Genomic DNA, 19,862 nt, shown 5'->3' with positions numbered 1-19,862 from the left:
TCGAGGAAGGGGGATACCCCGAAACTTTATCATGACACAAACTGAGAGAATATGTTTGCCAAAGAAACCTGAAAAATGCTGTGTGGGGTTGGTACAGTATGTGCCCAAAGTGTTGGTTTTTCGCAGCACACAAACAGTGATCTCAGTACTTTGGGTATGTACAGAATTTGTTTGCTCAAACATTATTGTATCTGTTCAGACTACTTCATAAAAGTATAATACCTAAAATGATCCTGACTGCTCTTAGCTATGAATATATAGATGATGTTAAACAGGAAATCATAATCTGCTTACCACTATTCCTATTCATGTACGTACAACAGTTTATTATATAATAATCGTCTTTCTATTGTTTTGAATGGAAAACAAATATGCAAGTATGGGCATTTGGCAATCATGCAAATGCATATTTATGTATGGAATGATTGTAAGGAAATAGCTCATAATGTTTGTCTTGTATCTCTGTGGTAATCCTTTTTTATTCAGGAAGTACGCAAAAGCTTAATAACATGACTGTTGTACACTTTTAATCCCATACTGTCATGGTAATAGAGTGGGTTTTTTTCTGGTATTAACCAAAAGTACTCTTCTGGAGTTGAAGCACCCTCGTCAAATAACTGCACAGGGAGTGCTGTAGCCCTGTCTCAATACAACTGAATGGGGAGTAAATGCTGTTGCAGTCTCTGGTTTCATTCTTTTTGTTTCTGGTATGTTTCATTGGTTAACAACTAAAAATAGAAACAGTTTATGTATCATTCTTTATTCAGAAAAAAAAAAAACATTTGAAATGAATACATGTATTTTCATTTTTATTCGTTTGGATGAAACAGAATCAAATAATAAAAAGCTCTGTGTGTGCAATTATAAATTGTAGTTTGGTACAGATTATTAAATATACATTCATCTCTTACAAAAAGCAAAATAGAATAATATGCTTTTCCATGTTAACATATAAAACATACTGTTTTTGTACACTTCTGTACATTCAGTCTCCTTCTGCCTAGTCTGCATCAGAAACAGCCTGCCATGTTTCATTTCATTTGCAATAAGTACTGTACTGTCACATTAGGAATATATTTAGTTGAGAATACACTAAAGGCATTGATTTACTTCCGAATCTATTAGCTTCCACTAAACTAATTCATAAGGCTTAACATTCAGACTTAAATCAATGTCTATTTCAAACCTCCTTATGCTCACTTAATAACTGTATAATTATAAACCAGGGGTTCTCAGTTGCATATTTCAAGTTAGCGCTAACATTTTATAAGTAACTTGAAATCTACAACTGAAAACAAGTAAAAAGGTCTAATTGAGCAAATTGTCAGTTGAATTAAGGGTCTAGTTAAGTAATGGAGAGCTCAGTTGGAATGAAAACCAGCAGACACAGGGTGTCCCCAGGACTGAGTTTGAGAACCCCTGATAAGCGTTCTAGAATAAGATTTTTTTTTACATCTCCACAATGCCCTGTACTGACCGCAGCTAATACAGATCAGCGCCGTTTCTTTGTTTGGCTTTGACCTGCATCTTATCGTCTGACCTCCGTCTTCTCTTGTGCTCACTGGAGTCCCTGTTACAGAGACCCTCATCGCTCCCTGCCTGCAAGCTGTCAAATGTCCTGTCTCTTTCTCCCGCGTTGAGATTCTTCTCTTGGCGCCGTTTCCTCTTGCACAGATCCGAGCACTTGTCAAAACAGCTGAAGCGTGTTTCAGTGGTGCAGGCATACATTCCAGCTGGCACTGCCAAAATCATGGCACACACAATAACTATGATATGGATGAGCTTCTCTCGTTGCTCCAGTTCGCTGATGTCGCTGCCAGTCACAAACACAATACACTGATCTCTTCTGGGGGCCTGGTTCTTTAATGTGACACACACCTTGTACTTGGTTGCTGGCAACAAGTCATTAACTGAATAGCTATTGATGCCAGGGCCCATGTAAATAAGCTCTTTTCTGATGTCTTCGTATTTGCCAAAGTGCAGGGTGTACCAGGTTTCAGATGGATTTTCAGTAGCAGCATACCATTCCAGTGTTATGCCGTACACAGTCTGTTTTGCAATCCTAATGTCTATGTATATGTTTTCTTCTGATGAGGAAGAGGAGGAAGAAGGGAACACGGGTGATAAAGGGGAATGTGCATCTGGAGAAATCACATTGAGCAAAATGCTTACAGTGGCGTTCCCAATGAAATTGTAGGCTGTGCAGGTATATTTCCCTCTATCTGGGAGGTGCAATGCAGGGATCACCAGTTCTGACTTAATTGTATCATCATCAATGTGGGATTGCAACACTGTCCAGACAAAAAGAGAGAGACAAAAGGTTTAAAAAAAAATTCAGATGTTCTCGTATTGATAAAGTTGGTATTTATAAATCTGCAAGTGATATTGTGTAATTTTGTTTCAAAATGGAATGGGATTAAATATATATTAAAAGTTCAGATATATTGGGATTAACTATTAATATAATTGTTTCTTCTGAAAATCTACTAACCAGATTGTCAATTAACTGGATCACTACCTGATTCCAGTAAAACATTTATTTGTTTAACCTGTGTTCGAATTTCTGTGTTTTTTGTAGCACGGCAGTCTTGGAAAGAGTCTATGCTACTTTTCAAAAAACAGTTAACCAGACTGCTTACACCCTCATTAGTGCAATTATTTATAATGTAATTTTATTTCATTTTTTGTATTGCTTTTTAAATATCAATGAGAATAGAAAACCCCTCTGAACAAAATAACCTATATATATATATACACAGTATATATATTTAAAAAAATAAAATAATGTATCTAATAAAATGTAAATGTGCAAGACATTTAGAGATAATTTTGTTTAGCTTCTTGCACTTTTATGTTATCGGATCTGATGTAATGATCATGTATGGTGAATGTTAGCAAAAATAAGACTAAACCTTACCATCAAATCCTCTTATAATCTTCAGACCATATGTCCACCAGACTGCTGGGGAAGGCCTTGCTTTAGCCAAGCATGTGAGAGTCGTGTTCACCCCCAATGGCAGTGTAACATTAGATGTGGGGGTGGTGGCTACTGGTTTCATGCAGGTCTTCAATTCAACTTCATGAAAAAACTTGCCTGCCCTGAATTGTGGGCCTGCACAAGTTAAATAGGAGTTCATTAAAATAATAGGTGGGCTGACAGACTTGATGAACTGAACAAAACCCTTCAGACGACAGTCACAAAGCCAAGGATTGTCATTGAGTGCTAAGACGACATTAGGAGGGCTTTCTTCTCTTCTTCCAAGCTGCTCAGCTGAGTGGTACAAAGGCCAACTTACAAAGACCTCTTTCGGAATGACAGTAAGCTGATTGAAGGATAAGTCTAAGTAGGTCAGACCCGGCAAATATCTTAATGCATATTCTGGGAGAACGTCTAACCTGTTGTGCTTCAAATCCAAAATGTTTAAGTGCGGGGTATCCTGAAATGCTGTCCAAGGTACTGAACGCAGTTTGTTTCCCTGCAACCTGAGTTCTGTTAAGTTATTTAAACCCTCAAGGCTTTTAATATGCATAACCGTTATGTTGTTAAAGTTCAGCCACAGATATTCCAAGGCACCAACTCTGGAGAATGACCCTCGGGGTAATTCTGTAAGGTGGGAGTTTTCAATCCGTATTTTCTTGACATCTTGGGGGATGTTTTCTGGGATTCTTCTTAAGGCGGTCGCCATACAAAGCATAGATCTACCAATGATAACAATATCAGCAATAATTAGTTTCAAGGGCATGTCATTATATTATGTACATGTATTCAATGTACCTGGAAGTGCCACATGTAAACAACAGTGATATTGGTGTCCCTTTAGACTTTAATAAGCTGTAATATACATATAACAGATGTTAGAAAGATTAAATAGAACTAAGCACCCGTCAGTGGGAAGATGTAACAGATAGTGTTTGCTTCAAGAGCTTAACTGTTTCAACCACTGTTCCTCTCTAATGTATGGATTTGTTCTTTTAGTCTGGCTTCCCCTAAAAAAACCTTATACTTCCTAACTATTGCTTAGTTGTCAGTATACAATAGGCTACCTTTCAGCATATTAGTGATATTGATTTTCTCTAACTGTTCAAAATACCAAACAAAGAAAATCATCTTACCTTCCAAAGCTGTCATCGGTACAAGAACAACCTGTCAAACATGATGAAGTAACTGGATTTACATGGACAAAAACAAAACCTATTGTTAGGATAATGTAAATGGAGTCCATATTCCTTTTAAAGAAACTCATGGAAAGTATTTGCACTAGGTATTTGTCGACAGGTTCAGTCTAGCAAAGCTTATTACCCGTAATCTCTCTTGACGTAATTCTTAACTCTGTAAGACACCCAGAGATACCAGAAGACTCAGGTAAGGTTAGATAAAATGTAAAATGTATACCAAGTTTGATCTCAAGATATATATCCTTACATAAATCTTTTAATTATTGAATTGCATTATTCATTCCAAATTGTACTATCATGGATTCACCTGTATTATAGATATGAAAGCTAATGTAAGAAATTAATTGTAATATAAATGTAAAACTATCCTAAACAGAAACTATTTGTAAAACAATAATAATAATAATAATAATAATAATAATAATAATAATAATAATAATAATAATAATAATAATGACTATACCATTTCTAACCAGAAACCTACTGAAACATAAACTGACAGTGTTCTTCTGGTAAGCTACCTGACATACTTATTAGCTCACATTAAGTGGCACAGCATAGTCTGTACATCATGATTTGCATAGCCTTTGTGCCAGTTCAGTATAGCAGTTTATTTAGGTCATTCTTTGAGATTCTACTATTTAACTGTTGTACAAATACAATATTTATAAATTTTATTAATAAAAGTTGGTCCAATATATGCTTTAGTGTCTGTTATGCTGCATTTAACAAGTGTGTACTGTGTGTAAAATCTCTAGTGACTAGAAGTTGTAAATGCCGGGGGGGGATTTAAAAACAATACAACAATAAACTAAAGATAAATGATACAGACTCCGTGTTAGGTTATAGTTTATAGATTTTCTATACGTTTTTTAGTGGTAAGCTAAATGAGGAAGTTTACACGTTGAAAGATGGGTAACTGTGCTTTTTTTTTCAAAACAATGAGATGTCAGATAATTGATGCAGGTCTGAACCGGTTGAGGGCAGCATTCGCTCCCTAGTAATTTACCTTTGCTGCTAATGCAACCAAGGGTGCCAGAGTGAAATGGCTAAATACATTATGTAACTTATAGGCTATATTATTAAAAATATAAACACAAGTAGGCCCAAACGCATTCTGGTGGTTAAGGAGATTATATTAGGCCATGAAATGTAAGCTATTACATTCCACAAAAAATAGCTATAAAATGATACCCATATCCAAAAGCTAAATATTTACCAAAAAAAGAAAAAAAAAATCCAAAATGAAAAGGCTACATTTGTGCTTTTAATAAATTACAATAGGTATAGGCCTATCTTCTAGTGTTAAGTGCTTGTCATTGAATTCATTGTGTTTCTCTGACTACAATAAGCACCAGAGGCTGGAGCAGTTTCGTGATAAGGACATATTTTTGAACGTTCTACAAGAGTTTTTTAGATTAGAGATTAAATATGTTTTAGGTTCCACAAGCACTTTAATGTGGCAGTTGCACCACCTGCCAGCTAAATTAGGATTTAGCATTTTGTCATCTCTAGTTCTAAATTCCCAATCCCAACAGCCCACAGTGCATGTTTTTAGCTTTTCAACATATTCATATTTAGAATTTTGAGTAGCAATATATTTAGACAATGAGTTCTAACTATTAAGATAATTAGATGCCTATTACAATAATGTAGGCATATGTTGAATGTATAATGAGCGGTATAGATATATTTGAATGGTCATACTATAACATGCATAATCCTCTCTGCATTTTCCCCATTCCCATGTGACAGGATTTAAGCAAACAGAGCTGTGCCAAAAAACAACTGACTGACCAAACCAACCTATAGATTTTAAAATTAAATACTGTATTAATATACTGTCAGTTAGCATACCACAAGTAGGATACTAATAATCGGTAATGCATTTTAATCATTCAAGGGGTCACCAGTGTACAGGAAATGTAATTTTAAAACCTTAAATATTCCATGATTTTCAAAGTCTGTATTGTTGAAGAAGAAGAAGAAGAAGAAGAAGAAGAAGAAGAAGAAGAAGAAGAAGAAGAAGTAGTACTTGTGTATTTCTACACTTCCACAAATTTATTCCTCAGATCATTTTTTTTAAAATTTAGAGTGACAAATTATTATTTTTATTTATTTTCCCCAATTTGGAATGTCCAATTATGTTTTTTCTCAACACGCAGCGAGTTCCTACGCAGCACAGACATTCTGAGGAAGTGTGAGCGTCCTCCGATCTCACAAACCTAAAGCCAGAATCGCTTTTACGGCAAGCAAATCCAGAGCAGAGGTGGGCGGGCTACCAATCCCAGTGAACAGAGATCAGCCCTACTTTTAATCCACTCTGAACATGCTCAGTGTCTGGCCAGTAGGGTTTGCTGTTGCACAATGAGGAGAAGCAGTCCCTGCCGGTTTCCCATCCCCACCCCAGATTGTTAAAGACTGTGTGACTCATCCTGCACTCCCAGAGACAAATCTTTTAATATGCAGTCCATTGTTGTTTGTTTTGCTAGTGATGTCATTTTGTTGTTTACATGTACTGGCAGCAACAGAATTTGTTTTGAAAAGATGACGCCAGACAACTGAAGGTTTGCAGTCTTATTAACTACTAGTAACCGTATTATCGGTGAGTAATGACATACCTAGTGAAGGTGGTGTGGAGGAGTTATAGGAACATTAAACTTTAACATATATAACATTATTGAAACGCATTTGTTTTGTTTTGTGCCTCATCATTCCAAATGTCTTGTCTTATTTTGACCCAAGATACCTTAAAACAGGCCTCTGTGGCTCATGTTAATATTGAAAATATACAGTGAAATATGAAAAGCTATATTTGTGTATATTGCCTCCTGTAAATATGAATATCTTTTTTAATGAAGATGAGCTGTCATTTAGGCAAAATAAGAGTTGCCTATGGTGCTGTACAATATATAGTAGTCCTTATACACATTAGCCATTTAACTTAATTTTATTAAGAAAACACTAGTCTAGAAAAAAATGTTGTTAACATTTTATTTGGGATAATAAACAAATAAAAAACAATGACACTATTACCTCTTTCTAAGTACTTAACATACCCTAATGTTTTCAAGCCTTTGACTTTCTTTAACAATACACCATTATCTTGTATTTGGCACGTAAACATTGGACATAATTGCAGCTTTGACAAGTGATTTTTTTTTTTTTCCTTTGAACAACAACCTAGTATCTTTACAGTATTTCTCCAATGGAACTACACTTACTAATCAACTCAGTTGCTTCTTACTTAACAAGAAAACAGTGTTTAAACATTGAAACACATCCAGCTTTTTCTGCTTCTGAAGTGGTTGCATGCTTATGCCACATTTTAGCATTACATCTTTCATATTTGTGTTTATAATAAATGTACTGAAATAGCTATACTTTTTTATTTTGTATGAACACATTTACATATTAAGAAATGTGTAGCTCTAGTGCATAGTAACACAAAAAACAAGAACTATAAAAAATATTTATTTCCAAACAATTAAATAGCCACATAATGTGTATATAATGTGTGTGTGTGTGTGTGTGTGTGTGTGTGTGTGTGTGTGTGTGTGTGTGTGTATGTATGTGTGTGTATGTGTGTGTGTGTATACATATATACACAAACAGCTGCAGTCAAAAGTTTACATACCTGTGGCAAAGTGCCCGCCCCTGTGTGCATTTGTGTGTTCTGTGTATGTATGTTGCGTGTGTATGTTAATGTTGGTGTATAGATTGGTACACGGGATATAAGCGGTCTGTGTTTCACGTGTGTGTAAATTGTATATTTGTATTTAGGCACGGGATTGCACATCACTTCACGTGCTGGTTAAATGTAATATGTGAGCACGGGGTTGCACAGAATTAATTCACGTGCTGGGATTCAAGTGAATAATTAATTAGTAATTGAATCCCAGCACAATAGTATATATAGACGCACATTTTCACTCAGTCGGGGTTAGGTGTTCGGTGAGTGGAGAACGAGTGTGGAGAAGGAGGTAATAAGAATAAGAAGAAGAAGAAGAATAATAATAATAAGGAAAGAACTGTCTCACTCACCGTGTTTCGTTTGTCTGTCTGCCTGTTTACTGTCTAGTCCGTTTTGTTTGTCTTTTTATTTTGGCGTGTAGTGCCGTGTCCTGTGTTTTTGTTGTGTTCCAACCTTTTATTTTCTGTGCTGTTAATTATTAAATGCTGAGCGCGATCACGCGCTCAGCTTAAACAAACCACATCTCTCTGTTTATTTACTTCCTGCTTCTGGTCTCACACCACCCACTCCGGCCGTCTTTGTGACACGTGGTGTCATCGTGGGATAGCCGCGCCTCCAAGCGTCAGACCAGGAGGGGTTTTGTTTAAAAAAAAAAAAAAAAAAAAAAAAAAGAAAAAAATATAATGGCAGAAGACGCCACAAAATGGCGGGACTGGTTCCTGGAGAATGCTGGGCTGGAGGCCCAGTCTCTGCCCATAGTTGTCCAGGCCCTGTGGATGATGGACAGTGAGAGATGGGAGGCCTATCAGCAGGAACACACCCCAAACACCTTGGAGGAAGGTGTGGAGTTTGTCCTCAGCTACCTGGAGGCAACCATAAATGGAACAGCAGCCCAGGTAGCAGGACCACCAGCAGAGGAGTGCCTGCTGTCCCCATCTCCACCAGCAGAGGGTGAATGCCTGCTGGTTTTGCCTCCACAGCCCAAATGGGAGGAGCCTGAGCATCCACAGCCCAAATGGGAGGAGCCCAAGCGGAAGGAGCCCGAATGTCCTACGCCTGAGTGGGAGGAGCCCGAACGTCCTACGCCTGAGTGGGAGGAGCCCGAACGTCCTACGCCTGAGTGGGAGGAGCCCGAACGTCCTACGCCTGAGTGGGGGGAGCCCGAACGTCCACAGCCCAACAGGGAGGAGTCGGGGCGTCCACAGCCCAACAGGGAGGAGTCGGGGCGTCCACAGCCCAACAGGGAGGAGTCGGGGCGTCCACAGCCCAACAGGGAGGAGTCGGGGCGTCCACAGCCCAAAGGGAGGCAAGTCGGGGCTTCCACAGCCCTGGGACCCAAGCCACCAGCAGAGGGAAAATGCCTGCTGGTTCAGCCCCAGGAGCCAGAAGGGGAGGAGTTACAGGCTCAACCCCCTGAAAATTTTTGGGGGGGAGAAGGGCAGGATGCTGGTGTCCCCCAGCAGCCTCTCGCTATGCTGCTGAAGGCAGCACGGCGTGCACATGCCCAGCCGCCACAGCAGAGGGAGCCAGCACCGCCAGGAGCAGAGGAGCTGGAGCTGCCTCTACCTCCACCACCTCCAGGAGCAGAGGAGCAGGAGCTGCCTCTGCCTCCACCACCTCCAGGAGCAGAGGAGCAGGAGCTGCCTCTGCCTCCGCCACCACCACCGCAAGGAGCAGAGGAGCAGGAGCTGCCTCTGCCTCCACCACCTCCAGGAGCAGAGGTGCAGGAGCTGCCTCTGCCTCCGCCACCACCACCGCAAGGAGCAGAGGAGCAGGAGCTGCCTCTGCCTCCACCACCACCACCGCAAGGAGCAGAGGAGCAGGAGCTGTCTCTGCCTCCACCACCTCCAGGAGCAGAGGAGCAGGAGCTGCCTCTGCCTCCGCCACCACCACCGCAAGGAGCAGAGGAGCAGGAGCTGCCTCTGCCTCCGCCACCACCACCGCAAGGAGCAGAGGAGCAGGAGCTGCCTCTGCCTCCACCACCTCCAGGAGCAGAGGAGCAGGAGCTGCCTCTGCCTCCGCCACCACCACCGCAAGGAGCAGAGGAGCAGGAGCTGCCTCTGCCTCCGCCACCACCACCGCAAGGAGCAGAGGAGCTGGAGCTGCCTCTGCCTCCACCACCGCCAGGAGCAGAGGAGCTGGAGCTGCCTCTGCCTCCACCACCGCCCGGAGCAGAGGAGCAGGAGCTGCCTCTGCTGCCCGTACCTCCGCAGGGAGTACGGTGGCCGGAGCCCCAGAAAGGGGAGCTGCCGGCCACGAAGAAGGGGGAGGAGGTCTGGAGACCACTTTCCCCAGCAGCAGTTTCGCTGCAGGAGTTCTTGTGGCCGGAGCCCCACAGGAGGGAGCTGCCGGCTACGAAGAAGGGGGAGGTCGGGGGACCACCTGCCCCCGCAGCTTTTTCGCTGCAGGACGGGACCAACAGGCTGTCAGCCGTGCCACTACCGGCAGGGGTGCTGACAGCATGGCCAGCCATGGGCCCACTGAAGCCTCCCTTCCCAGCCCGAGACTTTGTCCTGGACTGCTGGGTTTTTAAGGGGGGAGGTGGCCGTTGAGGCCATGTGTGCTGCGCACAAGGGGGGGTATATGTGGCAAAGTGCCCGCCCCTGTGTGCATTTGTGTGTTCTGTGTATGTATGTTGCGTGTGTATGTTAATGTTGGTGTATAGATTGGTACACGGGATATAAGCGGTCTGTGTTTCACGTGTGTGTAAATTGTATATTTGTATTTAGGCACGGGATTGCACATCACTTCACGTGCTGGTTAAATGTAATATGTGAGCACGGGGTTGCACAGAATTAATTCACGTGCTGGGATTCAAGTGAATAATTAATTAGTAATTGAATCCCAGCACAATAGTATATATAGACGCACATTTTCACTCAGTCGGGGTTAGGTGTTCGGTGAGTGGAGAACGAGTGTGGAGAAGGAGGTAATAAGAATAAGAAGAAGAAGAAGAATAATAATAATAAGGAAAGAACTGTCTCACTCACCGTGTTTCGTTTGTCTGTCTGCCTGTTTACTGTCTAGTCCGTTTTGTTTGTCTTTTTATTTTGGCGTGTAGTGCCGTGTCCTGTGTTTTTGTTGTGTTCCAACCTTTTATTTTCTGTGCTGTTAATTATTAAATGCTGAGCGCGATCACGCGCTCAGCTTAAACAAACCACATCTCTCTGTTTATTTACTTCCTGCTTCTGGTCTCACACCACCCACTCCGGCCGTCTTTGTGACAATACCCCAATGGAAATTTATAATTTATAGAAATTTCTCGAAAACAAAGAGTTTTGCTTTTGTGGATGAGGAAAAAAAGTTACAAGAAATATATGTCTACAATTATATATTTCAGTAATTTTTTTGCAGTACTCCAAAAATGCTAATTCAAAAGTATTCATACTCTTTGATGCTATGATATTATTGTCTACAAGGTGCTAGAAATGTCAATATGATAATGCAGAACCTAATTCTAGAAAAGTCTAGATAATGCTGGATTGTAGGTGAACATTCTTAGAGAGTATAAAAGGGTTAGGCATTGCTGTCATTACCAATAAGTCAATATGGGAAAAAGTAAAGAGCTATCTGAAGACTTTAAGCAGAAAATTATTTATTGTCATAAAGCTGGAGAAGGATACAAGATTATTTACAAGCATTTGAGTATCCCAATTTAAACTCTTGTTTCCATTATCATGAAGTACAAGACTCATGGTACTGTCACAACGCTCCCTCGGTCTGGAAGAACAAGCAGAAGAATTGTGAGGAGGGTTAATAACAATCTGAGAATGAGCGCCAAAGATATTCAAAGTGAACTGGCTGCAAGTGGGACTGGGGTTTCCATTTCAACCACAGGTCGAGTATTGCATGGTGAAGGTCTCAATGGTCGCAGGCCAAGGAAAAAGCCACTCTTAGGAAAATGTCACAAAGACAATCGCTTAAAGTTTGCAAAACGGCATTTTAACGGTGGATATGAGTTCTGGTCAAAGGTTTTGTGGAGTGATGAAACAAGAATCGAGCTATTTGGTCACGCAGATAGTTGTTACATTTGAAGAAAGTCTGGTGAGGTGTACAAAGAAAAGAACACCATACCTACTGTCAAGCATAATATCCTTCTATGTGGCTGATTTTCCTCTAATGGCACAGGGAATTTTGTTCCATATGGTAAAATGGATTCCATAGCATACCAAAATATACTGGCCAATCATCTGAAACCCTCTGTTACAAAACTTGGTTTAAAGCGTAACTGGACGTTCTAACACAACAACGATCCAAAGCACACATCAAAATCTACTTCAGGATGGTTAAAGAAGAATAAAATCAAGGTTCTGGAATGGCCTAGTCAAAGTCCAGATCTAAATCCGATTGAGAATCTTTGGTATGAGTTGAAGAGTTGTGCACAAGAGAAGCCCTCAGAATTTGAATGAACAGGAACAATTTTGCGTTGAAGAATGGTCAACAATCACTAAAGAATCATGCCAAAAGCTCATTGACAGATATCCTAATTGTTTAAAAGAGGTTATTATTGCTAAAGGTGCCTCAACTAGCTATTAATTTCATTTTCATTGTCAGGGTATGAATGCTGTTGAATTTCATGAATATTGGTACCCTGTGCCTTAACTCAGTTAATTGACCAGATTTTTAACTACCACTTGTTAGAGACGAATGAGTGTTCAACACACTCACAAGAGGTATCATTGCTGTGTAAGTATAGTGTATCAAACAATATTTATAACACTTAATACTTTGGTAAATAACACTTCTGCAGATAGAGGGTATGTAAACTTTTGACAACAACATATATATACATATTTTAGTTCATAGGTCATTGAGCCTGGCACAGAAACTTACATGATACACAGTAATACACATTGAATACAACCCATGATAACTGATTTGTCCTTTGAAATTAAAATCCATGCATTTCACATTTTACTTCAGAGAAGTTATGTACCAGTAACACATGTTATTATCATAACACCTGTCTTTTAAATGGTTTATTGTTATTTATTCATATTACATTAAGTTTTCTCCCCCAAAGTCATAATAAATGGATGTGAGGCAACTGGTTTCGTAGTTTCTAAAACATTACAGATACATAGCAAATGAAAGATAGGGAATTTAGATTTTTTTTACATGTCAATATGGACTGAAAAAGGTTACCATATTTACTGTAAAACTGTCAACAAATTTGAAATATTCCCTTTTTAACATTTCATAGGTGCATGGCCTTGTCTCAGGATTGCAAGAGCTTTGTGTTTAAAACCTGATCATACCCGATATTGCGATATTGTGAATAGCACCTACAACAGGAGGAAAATCCTTATTAACAATGCAATGAACCTGATACATTTCCATATCTGTGTTCATGCATTTGGTGCAATTGCTGCTCTCACACAGGCAAAATGCTCAACGGCCAACAAAACTCCTTTTTAATTGCTGATGATGAAAGTGGTTATCAACAGAAATACTCATTGGGCTGCCCTTCGATTTTAACAGTGACTTCTGAATCCAGACTGGACCTGGCTGAGAGAAGACGGTTAGACTCTTCTGGGCTGACTCTTGTCAAATATTCACCTTCTAGACCCTTTGCCTTGGGGCCTGGGGACAAAGCTTCAAATGTGACATAGGAGTCTTGGATATCTTTTGCCTTTCTCTCAAACATCTTTATGCAGCGCCTTTTTAGTGCCCCGCAGCAGACGATCAGTGTCAGGGGCACGGCTATTACACAGGCAACAGTGATTACAACTACATTGATGAGCTTTTGGGTTCCACTGGCACTGGCAGCTTCATCTGTTGAGAAGATTATGCACTGCTCTTTTTTGGGGATCAGCCCTTTGACGCACACACAGGCAATGTACTTTGTCTTTGGCATGAGTCCATCAATGGTGATCCTGTTCTTGCTTGGGCCGACATTAATTCTGCGCATGTCCCTTTCTCCGAAGATAGCATACAGGACACTAAAAATTGTGGTGTTTTTAGCTGTAGGAGCTCTCCAGGTCAAAGTAACTGTATGATCAGTGTCCCCAATTATCTTTACCGACCTAACCACTTGTTCCAGCTCCTGTTGGAGAGAAGAAGTGTTTGCTGGAAGGCTACTCACATTAGTTTTGTTCCTATCCTGTGGGCCATTGCTACTGTTTGGCTCAGATGTCTGTCCATTTATTCTACTTTTAGCGATGCTATGATTTTCTAGTTCTGCATACTTTTCAGTATAACCAAGGGGCTTAATGTTTGGTGTTTGTGAAGTTGTGGTTGGAACGACATACCTAGCCACCAGCTTTTCTTGGTAAGCAGCTTTCCCCACTCCATTGGGTCTCTTAATCCGTGTTTTTTTTGTGGGGGTAGTGGTTTGATTTTCGGCTTTTGCAACATCCGTTATCACAAGAGAAATTATAGCTTCGGCACTCCCCACAAAGTTTGTTGCTCTGCAGAGATATTTGCCAGAGTCATGATATGATACAGCAGGTATACTAAATATAGACCAAATGATCCCCTCTTTTGAGATTTCCTGTTGCACTGTTAAAAAAAAAATAGATGGCAAAATAAGACTGCATGATTTTCAATTGTTTCAAATATACACAAATTAAGTATTTATATATAAATAGTTGCAGCTGTTTCCTACATTGAATTAAAGTCAGACATGCACAATATAGAATATGTAATCAAGTAAACAAATGTTTGGTCTATTGTCTTAAACAGTGTGTGTTTCTTATAATTTTACTTCAGCATTTATGATTGGTCATAAAGAATATATTATTTATTAGAAGCATTTTCCAGTACGTATTCAAAAGATAGCTTAGGTTACATCTGACATCACCAATGTGTATTTTTTATTAATGTGAACAGCTACTGTAGCTTACTATCATTAACAAATGATTTTTGTTAGTTATATATATTTAACTACATTGATTAGTGTAATACATACCTGTCCCACTCAGTTGTTTTCCATCAACTCTTCTCCATGTGAACTCTGGGATTGGTACTCCAATGGTGCTACATCGGAGTATTACATTGTTACCCACTGGAGTCTTTACTCGGGCAACAGCAGTGTGTACTGTTGACATTTGGCATTGCCTCGGTTCAAACTCACTAAACAAGACTCCAGAGAGACTCTCGGGTTGAGAACATCTCAGTCTGGCATCTATAAATGCCACTGAAGATGATGGAGACTTCAGAAAATTTACCAGATCATAAAGCCGACAGTCACAAAACCAGGGATTGTCATGGAGGCCTATTGACAAGAACAAACAAAACAACCAGGTTAACATATAAACAGGTCTGCAAGGTCTACATACTGAATATAGTTAATTGGGATCCAATAATCATTATCCAATACCAAATATTTATATTGCATTTGCCCTAAGAATGTGCATCTATTTGGGACATTTATTAAAAGTATTTTCCGTGTTCAAATGATGGTAGGTATTAACGTCTACGTTTTTAATGCTTTTTCCTTGTTTATAATATGCTTTTACCTTGACATGATTTTTTCCCTTATGCCACACCACTTTGATTTACCATGTTCTTTCTATGCTTTGACTGTTCTTAGCTCTACTTACCCAAAGTACAGGTAAGGGTAACTTTTCTTTTACCAGTGGCTCTGGTGGTTATGTGGGCAATTCCCCTCAGAGAGCTATGTTAGGTTTTCATTAAGTGCAAGCTATCCTTTCCACCCACACCATGCCTGCCATCTTGATTTTCTGTAAGCTACTTAAACCTTACTATGGTTAAGAATAGCTTGTAGTTATGTTTAAGAACAATTCAGTACTATTTTCTTATATAGCACCAACCATACAAAATAAGGCTGAACCATTTAAGTTTTAAACAATAATACATTTTATTTAGTTTATTTTACATCTATTATGACAATTTCTCTCTTTTTTCTTGTTAAATTACATTTATATAATGAATAAACACCCTTTATTTTTGTCTGTAAACCTTACAAATGAAATTAAGATTTTGACATTAGTCATTTAGTGAATCAGTTTATGTTTTATCCCTTCCACTTTCTAGGACAATGGTTTTATTTTGTAAGATTAAAAGCTAAAGTAAAACCTAGAAAGGGTTTTAAATGATTTTCTAATTTAATCCCAAAAGACATGTATAATGACAAAAACAGGGCTATCTTACCTAGAATAATTTTTGAATTGTCAATGTAGGCACCTTGGGTTGGCTTCACACTCAGCCAAGTTGCCATTAGTTCTGAAGGTACAGTAACCAAATTATTGCTGGATAGATCCAAGTATGTGATGTTTTTCATGTAAACCATTGCCTCTGATGGCATAGAAGTAAGTTGATTGTTGTGCAAATCAAGTAGCCGTAGGTTAGGCATGTCGACGATTGATTCCCAGGGAAAATAAGTGAGGGCATTGCCATCCAGTCTTAGCTCCTCTAGATTGTACAGACCACGGAAACTGTCCGCATTCACAGTCGACAGAGAATTAAAGGACATCCAGAGAAACTCCAGGTTAGAGAGGTAATGAAAGGCTTCACTTGGAACCCTCTTAATAGCTGTCTTCTCAATTCGTAATTTGGAGGTATCTAAAGGAAAGTTCGCTGGTACTGAAGATATCTCCGGGTCGTTACAGAGAACACTCCTGCAATCAAAGACGAGGCAAAATACTTAATTTAAATACAAACATCTATGTTATGATTATAAAATACCTTACAATAATGTACAGTATGTTGTGTGTATTATTACTTGTCTGTTAGCATCTACTATAAATATATATATATATATATATATATATATATATATATATATATATATATATATATATATATATATTAAAACTTTACTTGAGTCTTACTCATATTCATAGCACTAATATTATATATTATTGTAGGTTATGTAAATTGTATTAGAAATAATAATAATAATAATAATAATAATAATAATAATAATAATAATAATAATAATAATAATAGGGTTGAATTTGTATGTTTTTAAACACAATTAATCAAATTAATTTTTATACTTGTTAGTTTTGTGCGTTGGTTATTATTTATTCTCCAGTCACACTAATTGGAGTGCACCAGACAACACATCTAGCACATCATTGGGAAATAAGACTAAAAAGCGAGGGTGATTTAATCTTTTAGTCAATATACCAGCAAACAAAATATAAATGGAAAGAGTATAACATAAATCAGATTTAACAAGTAATGTGTTTGTTTTTCATAGTTAAGAACATTAAAAATATTAATAATACAAAATAAACAACTTACATACCTTGCTTTAGACCCATCACTGAGGTTATGGTAGAAACAGCTACACTGTGAAATACAGGAACTGCATACCAGAGGTAGACCCACTAATGCCAAACAGCAAAACCAACTCAAACTGAGAAACATGTTGCCTCCCAGCTGTGCTAGACTACTGAAATACAGAAAGATTCCTTTCTCTTTTAACAGAACATCAGAGGCATCACATTGTCTCCCTGCAGGCTTACTATCCCATAGTGATCTGCCTGCTCTGAATCCCCAGATAAAAAAAGGATAGACAAGGATTAAGGAATGGACTTGAGTTATTTTCATTTAGATGCTTATTGCTTCCTGGAATCCTATAGGTGGAGATGTCACTTTCTTTATATGTGCTCTAAACATGGAAATAGTTTCAAGTGAAACTTTTAAAGCATTGTAGTCTTTGTTTCCCTGTTGTCAGAATCACAGTGTCTTAGACAGTTGAATGAATCACAAATTGTATTTAAAAAATGAGTTCAACTAAATCCAGTAGCCTAAACTGAAACAAAACTAAACAATTTGTGTCAAACCCAAACTGTCCCTAATCCGCATTTAATAGATCTAAGCAAAACCAATGTTCCAGAGGAAGCCTAGGAGACAAATGTGTCTATTGTTCATTGATTTACTCATTTATTTAATTATATAATCCTTTGGGGTTTTTTTTCATTTTCAACAAATATGTAATATATGGCCAAGGGGACATTTGTATTAACTGGACCTGGACAGCAGTGGATCTATGCCAGTTGTGGCTGACAAAATAAGCACTGACAGGGATCTGTGCAACTGTATTACAAATAAATCAGCAATGTAATTTCCAGGCAGCATCTATTATGAACCAATCTATTACTTTTCACTAAATGTATTTGTTAGTAGTTAAAGAGGTTTTTTGTTCATGTACTATGTTTAGACAAAAAAATAATAAATAAGTAAAACATAATTGTAAAAAGTCCATTTTTCTTTGGGGGAGAGATACACATCAAGCAGTGTCTAGAGGAGGAGTGTAAACTGTCAATTCAATTGACTCGTGTCACTTTTCCTCATGCTTGTCCATAAAGTAACAACAACAATAATAAATAATGAAAGAAAACAGAAGAGTAATGTTGTGAACCTTACTTGAGTTACTGCTAGTAATCCTATGGTATCATGCTTGAGTTTCTTTAACTACCCTATTTGGCTGGTACAACTTGTACACGCCACCAACATTAGTACACTTCTTTTATTATTATTTATTTCTTAGCAGACGCCCTTATCCAGGGCGACTTACAATTGTTACAAGATATCACATTATACATTATTTCACATTATACAGATATCATATTATTTTACATACAATTACCCATTTATACAGTTAGGTTTTTACTGGAACAATCTAGGTATAGTACCTTGCTCAAGGGTACAACAGCAGTGTCCCCCACTGGGGATTGAACCCACAACCCTTCAGTCAAGAGTCCTAACCACTACTCCACACTACTGCCCTTCTTACAGGTCACGCATTGGATCCACTTGACAGTTAGAGAATGGCTTGCAGAAGACTAGACAGAACACATCTTCATGACCAATGGAACCAATGGCTTGGTAAAATAGTGGCATTGTATAGTATTCTGTGTTATGTAGGTTCTTACAAGGCTACAACATACACTGTAACACAGTATCTGTATTGTTTTTATGTGACACTATATTAGTCTGTATATGCTACAATAATGGCATAATTAACATAACATACATCTACACATGTATATGGCTCTAAATGTATTGCATTACTATTGGTAATTGCTTTCAGTAAAATTATTATCCCCCCTGAAAAAACTAAATTATTTCAATAATATTGTTCTCTGTAGGTCTGGAAATCTACAAATCCAAATGCATAATCCCCCGGATTATGTATTTACTTGCCTTTTAAAAAAAAAAAAAAAGCTAGACAAATCTATCCATCTTGATGTTATGTTAATACGATTGAACAGTTAGTACTGTACCAATAGTTCAATCACTGTTTAAACCTGGAGAAAAAAAACATTAAAGGGAATTATAGACTAAAACAATAAACAGAGTTTCTGAGGATTTTTATTGTATAACACGTCACAAGTGATGTGTTACACAGATTAAAATAAATAGGGCTGCACGTTTGCTGTGTTCATTGCATTAACTATATATATATATAGCTCTAGACTTATAAATGTGTTTCAAATGCCACTGATTTAATGAAAGGGACATGCTCAATGGGGCTTTCAAAGTAGAGTTGGGTTATGTGCAACTTTTTGAATTTACTGTTTGACCTTGAAATAACCCAAATGTCATAATAAAAACATCTGATCTGTAATCAGTTTTGGTCGCGACATTCCTATTAAAGTGTTAAATAAATACTTATAAGTGATTATATATAACATATAACTCTATACTGTTCTTAAATGTACTTTAATGGCATTGTATTTAGGAATAAAATATATCTTAAAATAAATGTTATGTTTCTATTTATGTGTATATATACCAAAAAATCATCAAATGACAATTAACTAACACCTACAAAAATTGTGAATATATACATAAATAGATTTTATATTTATCAAGGATATAAAATTGTGTTCTACTTGTTCTCAAAATTCAACTTAAAATTAATTCAGTTTACTAAATGAACTTACAATTTTCTAAAATCTTTTGCTCCACTACAGTTAATATCTTATTATTACATAAGAATGGGCTGCATGTGTATTGTGACCTTTTCCATTTGGTTTCTATGGATATACTTCACTGGAAAGCAGTCTTGAAA

General features: G+C 38.1%; 2 protein-coding genes across 2 annotated transcripts; both read right to left on the bottom strand.

Moving 5' to 3' along the window:
- Window positions 1-724: 724 nt before the first annotated feature.
- lrit2 (leucine-rich repeat, immunoglobulin-like and transmembrane domains 2) lies at window positions 725-4,289 on the bottom strand. Its single transcript, XM_034925747.2, has 3 exons — window positions 4,114-4,289; window positions 2,918-3,699; window positions 725-2,291 (listed from the first exon to the last, which is right to left on the bottom strand). Exons 1-3 carry the CDS (start codon window positions 4,242-4,244, stop codon window positions 1,483-1,485), a joined length of 1,722 nt encoding a protein of 573 aa, XP_034781638.2. The 5' UTR covers window positions 4,245-4,289; the 3' UTR covers window positions 725-1,482.
- Window positions 4,290-11,147: 6,858 nt separating this feature from the next.
- Window positions 11,148-17,333, bottom strand: lrit1a (leucine-rich repeat, immunoglobulin-like and transmembrane domains 1a). The gene is made up of 4 exons (XM_034926040.2): window positions 17,088-17,333; window positions 15,986-16,452; window positions 14,781-15,086; window positions 11,148-14,371 (listed from the first exon to the last, which is right to left on the bottom strand). Exons 1-4 carry the CDS (start codon window positions 17,207-17,209, stop codon window positions 13,311-13,313), a joined length of 1,956 nt encoding a protein of 651 aa, XP_034781931.1. The 5' UTR covers window positions 17,210-17,333; the 3' UTR covers window positions 11,148-13,310.
- Window positions 17,334-19,862: the final 2,529 nt, after the last annotated feature.

The sequence above is a fragment of the Acipenser ruthenus genome, chromosome 13, assembly GCF_902713425.1.
Source record: "Acipenser ruthenus chromosome 13, fAciRut3.2 maternal haplotype, whole genome shotgun sequence".
NCBI lineage: Eukaryota > Metazoa > Chordata > Actinopteri > Acipenseriformes > Acipenseridae > Acipenser > Acipenser ruthenus.
The sequence above is the reverse complement of the archived record's forward strand: the minus strand, read 5'-3'. Positions and strand labels throughout refer to the sequence as shown.

Coding starts and splice junctions, on each gene's coding strand:
- lrit1a (XM_034926040.2), bottom strand. CDS start 17,209: ATGTTTCTCAGTTTGAGTTGGTTTTGCTGTTTGGCATTAGTGGGTCTA. Junction 16,453..17,087: donor AGTGATGGGTCTAAAGCAAG/GTATGTAAGTTG, acceptor CTTTGATTGCAG/GAGTGTTCTCTGTAACGACC. Junction 15,087..15,985: donor CAATTCAAAAATTATTCTAG/GTAAGATAGCCC, acceptor TCTTGTCAATAG/GCCTCCATGACAATCCCTGG.
- lrit2 (XM_034925747.2), bottom strand. CDS start 4,244: ATGAGTTTCTTTAAAAGGAATATGGACTCCATTTACATTATCCTAACA. Junction 3,700..4,113: donor ACCGATGACAGCTTTGGAAG/GTAAGATGATTT, acceptor TATCATTGGTAG/ATCTATGCTTTGTATGGCGA. Junction 2,292..2,917: donor GATTATAAGAGGATTTGATG/GTAAGGTTTAGT, acceptor TTGTCTGGACAG/TGTTGCAATCCCACATTGAT.